At 30.2% G+C, this 13,076-nt stretch overlaps 1 protein-coding gene across 1 annotated transcript; it reads left to right on the top strand.

Moving 5' to 3' along the window:
- Window positions 1-11,109: 11,109 nt before the first annotated feature.
- Window positions 11,110-11,900, top strand: LOC110636522 (photosystem I reaction center subunit V, chloroplastic). Its single transcript, XM_021786262.2, has one exon. It carries the CDS (start codon window positions 11,276-11,278, stop codon window positions 11,723-11,725), a length of 450 nt encoding a protein of 149 aa, XP_021641954.2. The 5' UTR covers window positions 11,110-11,275; the 3' UTR covers window positions 11,726-11,900.
- The last annotated feature ends 1,176 nt before the right edge of the window (window positions 11,901-13,076 follow it).

The following is a 13,076-nucleotide window of genomic DNA, read 5'->3' as shown; positions in this document are numbered from 1 at the left end:
GGTGATCTAGCTATATAAGTGTAAGGATGAAGGAACAAAACACAACCTGTCACACCCTACCCCTCTGTAAGGCATAACATGATCCCGTAGTATACCTAATGAATTACCAACTCCGTCTACTGATAACCCATTAAATACACTACAAGGGATTTTAAAAACTTTTATTACTTCTTTTACAGTGGTGAGCACTATTTACAGGTGTTAAAAACCTTTTTGAACTGAAGTGATAGAACTAACACATTTGAATTATTTGGAATTTCTATAAAAATTTTGGCAGAGTGCCATCTATATTTTGGATAAAACAGTTCTTCAGAAAAACCTGTAAAAAGCACTTCAATATATATTTCCAAATCTCAACTCCAACATGTTTCTCAACACAACATATTTCTCAACTCAAATCCATAGTAATTTTTCAAAGACTGAGATACAAGAAATATAATACAATTTTTTTTTTTACAGGTCAAAATAACTCATAATTTACTTTACAACTTTAATGTACAATTTTAATTTACAACTGCTCAAAACCAAGAATACTATATACATACAGTGAACATACATTACAATATAAAATGCAGAATATGGTATACTCAATATACCCGATGATCTCTCAATGTAGTACTAGCGACCTAGTCACGCCTGTCGATCTGTCTACTGCGACAAAGAATGAAAAGCTATCGCTGAGTAAAATTTACTTAGTGGTGCACAATAACAATTTGAAATGCGATATATAAATCTTTTATTGGCAGTTCACAAATCAAATGATTCGCAATTCCATTTCACAATTTACAAAATTTATCTAACACAAATTTGATCAAATAACTGAATAATACCGTTTTGCAAATCAATAACACAATTCGATCAAATAACTGAATAATACCGTTTTGCAAATCAATAACACAATTCGATCAAATAACTGAATAATACAATGTTGCCAATCGATAACATAATTTAGGCCATGAAACAATTTTTCCACACATGCCATGTTGTACACCACGACAAGACACACTCACCCCAATAATCGAAATCAATGAGGGAGGAAGCTAGTTGAATAATGAGCACTCATCCACACTCACCTCAGACTGGCAAGTCAAAGAGGGAGGAACATAATCACACTCACCCTAGACTGATAAGTCAAAGAGGGAGGAATATATCACACTCACCCCAAAAATGGAGGAGGAACATAGTAACAGTGTCATGCCAAGTGTGAATCAAAACAATTTCAAATCACAATATTTCATACAAACCATAAATCACATTTTATCTCAAAATTTCCATTTGCAAAGTTGGCAACACAATAATTTCCAAATAAGATTCTCATTTCTCCAAATAAATTTGCTAGTAAAAGTAGTGAATATAAAAGTATTGTGCACGGACACAATTTAAAACAATAACATACAAATAATTATAATTTACTTCAATTGAAAATTTCAAAAGAATTAATTATTGTGCACAAACACAATTTAAGACAATAATATATAAATAATCGTAATTTATTTTAATTGAAAAATTCAAAAGAAATACTTATTGTGCACAAACATAATTTAAAACAATGACATACAAATAATCATAATTTATTTCAATTAAAAAATTCAAAAGAAATAACTATTGTGCAGAAATACAATTTAAAACAATAACATACAAATAATCATAATTTATTTCAATTGAAAATTTCAAAAGAAATACTTATTGTGCACAAACACAATTTAAAACAATAACGTACAAATAATCATAATTTATTTCAATTGAAAAATTCAAAAGAAATAAATATTGTGCACAAACCTCTGATAACTGTCTCTTGGCTCTGACTCAGTGTTTCTTTCCCCTCCCTGAGTCTTTGCTAACTGAGAAACACAATTTGAAGTGTTTCAGTACTCATTTAAACTGTCTCTAACGATAATGCTTGATAATTAATTCACTGAATTCATTTATTCGCTTAGTCAACCTACTATGTCGACCCTTGGTACATTCTAGGTAATTTAGGTTTTAATGTCATTAATATGTCACATTCGATAGTCTTTTAGGGTTCGTACATGTTACCAAATTCATTTCCGTGTATACTGCATTTTCTTGCGATTTGCTAGATTCCGAGATACTAGTTTGACCTAGCCGGACGACCCAGTTCCCTCGGTTTTCGGATTTCGGTCAAAACTACAAACTTGTAGATCTATGTCTTATGGAACGCGAGGCAAAATTTCAGATCATTCTGAGTTATGTAGGCCAAGTTATGGTCATTTTACTATTGCTAGTCAAATTGCACCAAAATTGGTCATTTTAGGTCACTTTAGGTCATTTTAGGTTCGGCCAGTTTTTGGACCCGAACTTGTGCAAGCTGTTTGACTTACTTATGGTCATTTCTGGGCTTTGGTGTCTTCATAAGACTTGTATATATGGGTCTTAACTATTCATGGTTAAAATTTCAGGTCAATTGGACCTGTTTTGAGTGAGTTATGGCCTAAACACTAACTGCTGCCCAAATGGTCAGTTTTCAGGCCTCAATTGCACTTAATCCGGATTTGGTCATTTTTCAAGCTACCTTGCAAGCAGAATTTTGGCAAGCTTCCTTCATGAAAGTTGGCACATTTTGTGCCTAGTTTCACCTCCAATTGGTCTCATACCAATTGGAGCCACAGAATTAAAGTTCTAGGCCTAAAACTCAAACTGCCTTATTGAAATTCTTGCATACACATCAAGCATCACTCACCAACTTAACATTCAAACTAATTCTGGTTGTACCACAACCTAAACATAATTCACAACACATTATAGGTCATTTTGGCAGCTTACAATTACATTCAACATACACCAACAAGTGCAGAAATTTTCAATCCAATTTACAACAATTCAATCACCTTTTTATGCTCATTTACATGTCCCACTTCACACCACCTTACACACACTCAAACTGCCATAACAACCAACACATTTTAACATCATTATTCCATAAACCAAGCATGAATTCCAGCATTCTTCAAGGGTTAGCAAACTGTCACAATGGTACACTTACATTCCATTACTTTCCAAGCTTTAAATTTCATTTTATGTCACACCCTACCCCTCTGTAAGGCATAACATGATCCCGTAGTATACCTAATGAATTACCAACTCCGTCTACTGATAACCCATTAAATACACTACAAGGGATTTTCAAAACTTTTCTTACTTCTTTTACAGTGGTGAGCACTATTTACAGGTGTTAAAAACCTTTTTGAACTGAAGTGATAAAACTGACACATTTGACTTAATTGGAGTTTCTGTAAAAATTTTGGCAGAGTGCCATCTGTATTTTGGATAAAACAGTTCTTCAGAAAACCTGTAAAAAGCACTTCAATATGTATTTGCAAATCTCAACTCCAATATATTTCTCAACACAACATATTTCTCAATTCAAATCCATAGTGATTTTTCAAAGACTGAGATACAAGAAATATAATACAAAACTATTTAAGTAAATGAAATCTCAGATTTACATTCACGATAATTTACATTTAATTACATACCAAAATATTTTACAAGAGTTTCTATACAACTGCTCAAATAATTTACATACATATTATTACATGCTTACATCAAAACCTATGTACATGGGTATATCTATGATATACCTGGAGCTGATCTGAATGTATCCTCAAAGCAACTTAATCACTGCTCTATGCTCTGCTTACCTGCGACAGCATACAAAGCTATCGCTGAGTGGTGAACTCAGTGGTGCACAACTATAATTTAAAACATAGTACAATATACATTGACAAATTTTACAGTAAATAATTTGAGAATCTGAATACTGATCAAATTTTACAACTCAAAATATTCATTGCCAATAATGTAAATCATTTGTATAAATAACTTGGAGCACAAAATTCAATTTATCAAATCTTGACTATCCATTTAAGTAATTCCAACAAAATCAATTACACACAAACCATAATTGAAATCACAATTTCTTACCATTCAAAAGCCATTCTGTATCTCAAAAATCATTATGTATCTCAAAAATCATTCTGTATCTCAAAAATCATACTGTATCTCAAAAATCAATCTTTATCTCACTAATATGCAAGACTAATCCGAAAGGGCCATATTCGATGTGATTCTAACTCCCTATGGTCGGGGAGGTCGAATCTGATTCTAACTCCCTATGGTCGGGGAGGTCGAATCATCGTGCACAGTACCATCACAATAATGAATCTTCCGCAAGGGCTATAACGATAAAATAAACTTAGATCTAACCTCAAATCAGAGGAAAATCTAAGCCTGTGCACGTACCATGGTAATCAAAACACAACTCACTCCATTGTCTTCTCAACAAATGAGAGAGACGGGTAATAACCTAGTCAAGCATCTATAGTGAGATATAAAACAATATCACAATTCTTTTAGTGAGCATAAATCACAATATAATTCGATTCAAATTCAATTCCAATATCCAATAATTTTTATGCTCATCACAATTCAAATAATAATTTGCATTTTTCCATGAAAATTACCATTACAATTCAAAACATGTTCTATCACAATTTTTCGAAACATAATTTATTCAATCCATAACAATGCTTAATACTTGTGGAAATACCATTTCACAAAGCTAAATTCATACATACTATAACAATTTCAATAATCATTGAATTAAATCCAATGCTTGTTAAACATAATACATAAGAAAAATATGTCATTTAATCATATGAAATATTCAAACAAAATCAGTTTAAAACTAGTTGTGCACAAACCTCTGATGACTGTCTCCCTGATCTGGACTCAGTGTTTCCTTCCCTTTTCCTGAGTCTTTGGTAACTGAGAAACACAATTTGAAGTGTTTCAGTACTAATTTAAACTGTCTCTATCGATGGTGTTTGGTAAATAATGCACTGAACTCAATTATTCACTTAATCACCTAATATACCGACCCTCGTTGCGTTTTAGGTAAATTAGGTTTTAGTGTCGTTAATATGTCACATTTGATAGGGTTTTAGGTTTGGTATGTTTTACCAAAGTCATTTCCTTGCTTAGTGCATTTTAATGCAAATTCTTTGGATTCAGGGACAATGGTTTGACCTAAGGACGATCTAGTTTCCTCGGTTTTCGGGTCTCGGTCGAAACTACAAACTTGTAGATTTAGGTCTTATGGACCGCGGTGCAAAATTTCATGTCAATCCGAGTTAAGTAGACCGAGTTATGGTCATTACACTCTTGCTGGTCAAATGGTACCATTTTAGGTCAATTTTAGGTCAAATTGGTCAATTCTGGTTCGGCCAGTTTTTGGACCCGAACTTATGCAAGTTGTTTGACTTGCTTATGGTCATTTCTGGGCTTTGGTGTCTTCATAAGACTTGTAGGTATGGGTCTTAACTATTCTTGGTCAAAATTTCAGGTCAATTGGACCTGGTTTGAGTGAGTTATGGCCTAAACACTCACTGCTGCCCAATTGGTCATTTTTCAGGTCCTAATTGCACCTAATCCGAATTGGTCATTTTTTTAGGTCACCTTGCAAGCAGAATTTTAGCATGGTTTCACAATGAAAGTTGGCACATTTTGTGCCTAGTTTCACCTCAAATTGGTCTCATACCAATTGAGGTTACACATTCAAGGTTATAGGCTAAAATATACACTGCCCTCAATATGCATTTCACACCCCAACTTCAAACACACACTTACCTTTGCCATTTGTTTACTTACCTACCAAACTGTTTTGGCACATTACCAAAAGCATTTTCTACATTACATTAGCATTATTTTGGGCAGATTACCATTACCCTCAACACACCAAATATCATTCACAATTACAATTTCTAAGTACCATTACAAACACACCAAAACATTACAAACTTTACATACCCTTTACAATGTTAATTTACATACATATCATCAATCCTTCTAGGTCAATATTCTGCCCACACTTCCTTCAATATATACCATTCCTCAAGTGTCCACAAGCTGCCACAAACCATTCTTCAACATCACATTGCCGTACAATCCATCAATTCTCATTCAAATGCCAAAATCACCATGTATATGTGAAACAATTCATTAGGATATTAATTTACCATGATCAACATTATTTCTCATCAATTATATGCATAATAAATCATCAAATGTGTGACCCCATGGCTGCCCAAAATGAAAACAAGAATAACCCTTCAAACTCAAAATTTTCCTTCACCAAACCAACACCCATAACATGAACATAAACTTTAACAAAGAAATTCTAAAAAATGCAAACTTACCTTTAATTGTAACTTGCTAAACCTTCACCAAACTTCTCAAATTTGGTATCAATCTCTTCCTTATGATGTGTAGACAAACTTTCATGAAGATAGGTGTGGGAAAAGGAGGCTTGATCATGGAGTTGTAATGGTTTGAAGGTGGGTGGCCATGGGAGAGGTTTGGGAGTTTCATTCACGGCAATGGGACTTTTCAATTGAGGAAGATGAATTGCAGATTGTTTAATGAACCTACACCTGCCCATTTTATGTTTAATTTATCCTATAGTGGCCCACTCACTCAAAGTAATCATATAGTATGTTAAATTCCCACTTATTCCACATTAAACCCTTAATTTTTGTTATTTACTTTAGGTACCACCAAATTAATTTTTCATTTTATTTTCTAAGTGTAATATTATTTATTTTTAATGGACATTTAGGTCAAAAGATAATTTGGGATGTCAAATGACCATAATGCCCCTGTTCGGGTGGCATTCCCGATTTTTCGGTAACACCGTATTTTGTCTGTTTTTCAATTTCTCACTTTTCTTTGTACTAATTATTTAATTTTTCTTTAATCTTTCTAATGAGATTTATACTTCAATAAGATTCTATTTAAGTCCTAAAAATATTTTCCAGGGTTCCCCGCAGTCCAGGGCTAGTCAACGGTCCACGCCGTGACTTCAGTCTGATCACCATCGCTAGGTTTCCTACGCTTAACTTGATCACATTTCTTTGCTATTATTTTTCCTTTGTTTTCTTGTATTTTCTTTTCTTGTATTTCATTATTTTATGTCTCCTCCTCGTGTCAAAGTGTAGTTCTAGGCATCCTAGCTGTCCAGGACAAAGCAGTCACCGAACAATGAGCACTCTAGAACTTTGGGGTGTTACATTTTACCTTTACATATGCTAAGTATACATCACCTAAACAATTTCCTACACAATATACATTTAATCAATAATTTAATTCACCATTTACAAGCACAATTAAACTGCCTTCAAGGTGCTTCCATGGCTGCCAAAAGTGCACATTCCCATTCAACATCAAAACTCAAAAATTCCTCCATAAATCAAACACCCATAACATGCTTACAAACTTTAACAAAGCAATATTCAAAAACTCAAACTTACCTATGGATAAGACTTCTCAAATCTTCACTAAACTTCTTGATTTTGGTATAAAACTCTTCCTTGTGATGTGGGGATAAACTTTAATGAAGACAAGTGTGGGAAAAGATGGCTTGATCATGGAGTTGTAATGGTTTGAAGGTGGGTGGCCATGGGAGGGTTTGAAAGCTTTCATGCGGCAATGGAGCTTTTAAATTGAAGAAGATGACTTGCAGATTGGTTAGTGGATTTACACCTGCCCATTGAGTATTTAATTTAATCCATAGTGGTCCACTCACCTTAATTAAACTATATTATATGTTTTAATTGATAATTACACCATTTACTCTCCATTTTTGCTATTTACATTAGGTACCCCTAAATTAATTTTTCATTATATTTTCCAAGTGTAATATTATTTATTTTTAATGGAAATTTAGGTCAAAAGACAATTCGGGATGTCAAATGACCACAATGCCCCTGTTCGGATTGCATTGCCGATTTTTCGGTAACACCGGGTTTTGTCCGTTTTTCGATTTCTCACTTTTCTTTGTACTAATTATTTAATTTTTCTTTGATATTTCTAATGTTATTTATACTTCAATAAATATTTATTCGAGTCCTAAAAATATTTTTCAGTGTTCCCCGCGGTCCAGGGCTAGTCAACGGTCCACGCCGTGACTTCCCGGTGATGTCACCCATCGCTAGGGTTTTCGGCTCGTTTAACTTGGTTACATTTCTTTGCTTTATTTTTCCTTTATTTTTCTTGTATTTTCTTTTCTTGTATTTCATTATTTAATGTCTCTGCACTCATATCAAAGTACAGTTCTAGGCATCCTAGCTGTCCGGACAACACTGGTCACCGGAACAGTAGAACGCACTACCGAACTTAGGAGTGTTACACAACCAGCTGCTACCTCCCTTTGTGCCACCACCCTTGAGGCTGCCATCCTCTCTTCTTCTTCATCTCTCATCAATTCCTAGAGATTAGCAAACAATCTCTTGAATTAAAAATACTTAAAATTGTTTCTAGTGTTCTGTTTGCATCTCTAATCTCTCAAAAGGCAAAACTTGATTTTCTAATTCATAGAAAAAGCTTTAGAAGCTGTTCAAGGGCTGCCATAGGTGATCTTGGTTTGGACAAGTTAGAGGGACAACATCTGGTGTCCTAAAGAAGCATCCCAAAGGTGCCAAACACACTGCAGTGCATCAAGAGGTTAGTGCACTTGTTCTTGATCTAATCTAAGGTTCTAAAATTAATCTGATTAATTCTAAAATCTTAAATGGCAAACACAGATCCAAAAATATATTAAAAGAGTTTTAATATGTTGTTTATCATTGAAATCAAATAGATAAAAATAAATCTTGCATGATGCATGTGACCCTAGGTGAAAATTTTTGAATTCAATGATATAAACTTGTATTTTTCATGCTTCTGCTTCTTCAACTGGATAATAAAGTTTCAATTTTAAAAGAATCTTGCCTTCGAAGGTCGGCCAAAATATGGTTCTACATGCGCCACTATTGGCGTTGCTCTAGCATGCTGGCTGCTCGTCGACATCACCCAGAGTGGTGGTGGGCCTCGCTGGCTAGAAAAAGAAGGGAGGGGGAAATAAGGCGATAGGAGAGAGGGGAGAGAGAGAGAGAGAGAGAGAGAGAGAGAGAAAGCTGTCTTCTTTTTTTCTTTTTAATCTGGGAATATTTGTCTAGATTTATTCCTGAAAAGTTTCAATTCTTTTTAATAAATCCTTAATCTTTTTTTTTTTTTCAAATAAGTCCCAAAATACAAATATATGTACAATTAAATAATAAATAAAATTCAATAAATAATATTGATAATAATAATGAAATTAATAACAACAAATCAAATTTTAGAACTAAGGTTAAAAATAATGAAATAATATATTTTGTTAATTAGTTTAATATTAATATTTAAAACTAATCATTTCAATTAAATTAGACTATTAAATATTTTACAAAATATGTTTAGAATAATATTACGAATATATAAATGAGAGTTTTACAAAAATTATGAATTAGTTAGATACTATTAAAATAATATCTAAATACTATATAAAAATATAAAATTTATATTTTAAAAATTCAAGTTATTGCATTCTCTGAGCTATCCCCACTTAGTGCTAACATTATGAATATTTGGTATTATCCTGTATTTTTATGTGAGAATATTAGTTTAATTTTAGTAATTCTATTGAGTAAATTATTATGTTTATATTACTTTATTGATATTTTATTTTGATATTAGTATTTTTATTTTAATATTTCTAGTATTATTTTTATTGATATTTTGATATTAAAAATATATAATTGTTTTAGTTCTTTAAAAAAAAAAAATACTAAACTTTTAAGTGTAGAAATTAATAATTGAATCGAATCAGAAGCAAAACTAGACCGAAAATAGAACTGAAATCAAAACTAAACTGAAACTAGAGCAAAAATTTGATTCATCTTTGATTCCAAAAAATGAAGGAACTGAAGTTCGGTGCAGGTTCTTACATAGAACCGAACTGGAACCAGAATTGCACTGCCCTAGGATTAGCTACATGTTATTGTCTTTAATATTTATTATTGGCGACGAATTATTTATCCATCGCTATAAATATATATATATATATATATATATATATATATATATATATATATATTTATATTTTTATAAATAATAGATAGATTAATAATATTTTTTATTTATTAATTTTTGATTTTAATTAATTACTTCTTATAAAATTGTTATTTAATTAAAGTTAAGAATGAGTAGCATTAATAATTTTAAATTTATTTGAACTCTAAAATTAAGAATTGAAATTTATACAAACTTTAAAATTAATTTAAAAAATAAAAATATAATTGTAAATAATTTTAAAAATAAAAGGTAATTTGGGTAAAACTAATATTCTCTCTCTTCATATATTTATATATAATATAGATTTATTCATTATTAGAAAAAATATAAAATTATAAATATAAAGTTTGGATAATATTTGGGTGGATTTTATAATTTTTATTAATATTACTTATATAAATAAAGTATAAATAATTTAATTTTTATGAATTAGACTATTTAATTGCAATAATAAAATAAAAATTTATATGAAAATAAACCTGATTAATATAGAAAAACTTTAAGCATTTCATTCAATTTATAAAAAAAATTTAATTTAGTTAATTTTATCAAAATTATAAAATTAGTGTAAATTTTATTTTATTTATTTAAATTAGCCAAAATTTAAATGAAATTTAGATAATTTATTAATGTTTTCAATAAAAATTATTCTTTAATTATAATAAAAAATAATTTAGCAAAAAAATATTTATTTTTCTTTAAAATGAAAATAAATAAATGAAAAATTTTCATATATATAAATAAATACTAAGTTTTATTAAAGTTATATTTTTTAACAATATCAATATTTTTTTTTTACAAAAATGACCATAAATTTATAATCAATAAAGTAGTTATTTTATTTAAATTATATTAAAAATCTAAATATCAATTTTAATATTTAAATAAAACTTAGTTATTATTAATAAAAATTCGCACAAAAAAATTGAAAATCAGAAGATATTGAATACAATTTTATTTTAGTAGTTGAAGAATTTAGAAATTACGGGAAATTAATTTTTTACAAATTATTAATTTCATTTTTTCGTTTATATAACCTTAAGGTTTTTTTTTAAATTTTTTTCTGCGGTTGTAGAAAATAAAAATAAATTTCTGTCGTATATATATATATATATATATATATTTTTAGAGCCAAGAATCTCTAATCCAGAGAGAACCAATACAAGAGAGCCAACTCACCCTCGAAAATCTCTCTCTTATCATTCCCATCCTAAAAAATGCCACTAATCAAATATATCATCTTTTGATTCTTTATCCTCCACTCCACAAATCCCGCCATCTATCTCCTCCAAAATTTTCTCTTGATCCACCACCACAACCACCGCCAATGGCAACCTCCGCCTTGTTCTTCACACCCACAATCCAAAAGCATCGCCACAGCCTCACTCCATTCCAAGGCCTTAGACCCCTCACCAAAGCCAAAACTTCCCTAACCAAGATCACCACCACCAACCCAAGAAAGAGCTTGGCACTGAAAGCAGAGCTTAGCGCACCCCTGGTGATCAGCCTAAGCACTGGGCTGTCTCTCTTTCTCGGAAGGTTTGTGTTCTTCAACTTCCAGAGGGAGAACGTGGCAAAACAAGTGCCGGAGCAGAACGGAGTGACCCATTTTGAGGCCGGAGATGTTCGTGCTAAGGAATATGTTAGCCTCCTGAAATCAAACGATCCGGTTGGGTTCAATATCGTTGATGTTCTTGCCTGGGGCTCCATTGGCCACATCGTTGCTTACTATATCTTGGCCACCTCCAGCAATGGCTATGACCCCAAGTTCTTCTAGTTTCATTTTTAAATTCTCTGTAACTTTGTCTAGTTTCTAGCTTCTCATTATTAGTTGGGAGGTTTCTTTTTATTTTTCTTGTTTTTGGTTTTATGAAAAAATTTAAGGTTCGGACCGAATCGATCACGTGTTGTTGGATTGGATGTAATTATATAATCTTGCACATTCCTTGAAATATTCTCTTGAAGAGCTTTAAAGCTTTCAATCACTTTTGCAATTTCATTAAGTAAGCATTAGTAATTAGTTAAACTTGAATTAGTCATTATTTAGTTAAAAAAAATTATTAAAATCAAATTTAGAAAAAAATCAATAATATGCAAATTGATTTTAATTAATTTTAAAAATTAAATAATTAGATTTTTTTTTTCTAGTGCATGCATAGGAGAGAAGTCAAGTCGCTACAAATTTACAAATCTAACTAGTCATATTTTATCTGTGTATTACATGGATTATTTATTATTTTATTTTAATAATATAAATTTATATTTTTTTTATTTTATATTTTTATAATTATATTATAAAATTTTATTAATAATAAAATTTTTAATTAATTATAATGAAGAAATAAGTAAGTTGATTAACATATTATTTTTTAAATTGTGAACATAAGCTAGTTATCATCTTTATACTTTTTAGACATTAAATGATTTTAAACTATAAATCTTTTATGGGAACATTTATTTTTTGAAATACAATATACACTTGTGCCCACAAATAGATGAAATTTGACAAACAATTTCTGAAATATAAACATCAAAACTTTGAAAGAAAAATAATTAAAAATATATTCATATAAAGAACAATTAAATTATCATAATCATAGAGTGAAAAGAGAGATTTTAATAAGCATTATATTCTATATCTAAAAAAAGTAATAAATAAATTTATTTTCTAGTATTAATAAATTTTATTAAATTTTAAAATTATAATTTAATAAATAATTGATTATTTGTATTTTTTAATTAGTTCATATATATATATATATATATATATTATCGGATAAAAAAAGCAAAATCAATATTCAATATTCTTCTTTAATCTAAATTTTAAGAAATTAAAAGGATGAATTGACTCAAGTGATTTTAAATAATTATTATCTTTATGTCCTTATTTGCATATCAATTAATCAATATCTTTTGTTACATGGTATAATAATTAATTGATATCCTTTACCAAATGGCATTCTTTGTCAATTGACTTATACCAATCAACATAAGATAATGACAATTGGTTAACAAATGATATATTTTTAAGTTAGTTACTTAAATAGGTGACATTCATTTGCGAGCATATGTGTACACTTTAACTTATATATATATATATATATATATATATATATATATATATATAT

The sequence above is a fragment of the Hevea brasiliensis genome, chromosome 2 (assembly GCF_030052815.1).
Source record: "Hevea brasiliensis isolate MT/VB/25A 57/8 chromosome 2, ASM3005281v1, whole genome shotgun sequence".
Classification (NCBI taxonomy): Eukaryota; Viridiplantae; Streptophyta; class Magnoliopsida; order Malpighiales; family Euphorbiaceae; genus Hevea; species Hevea brasiliensis.
This window is presented reverse-complemented; position numbering and strand designations above follow the sequence as displayed.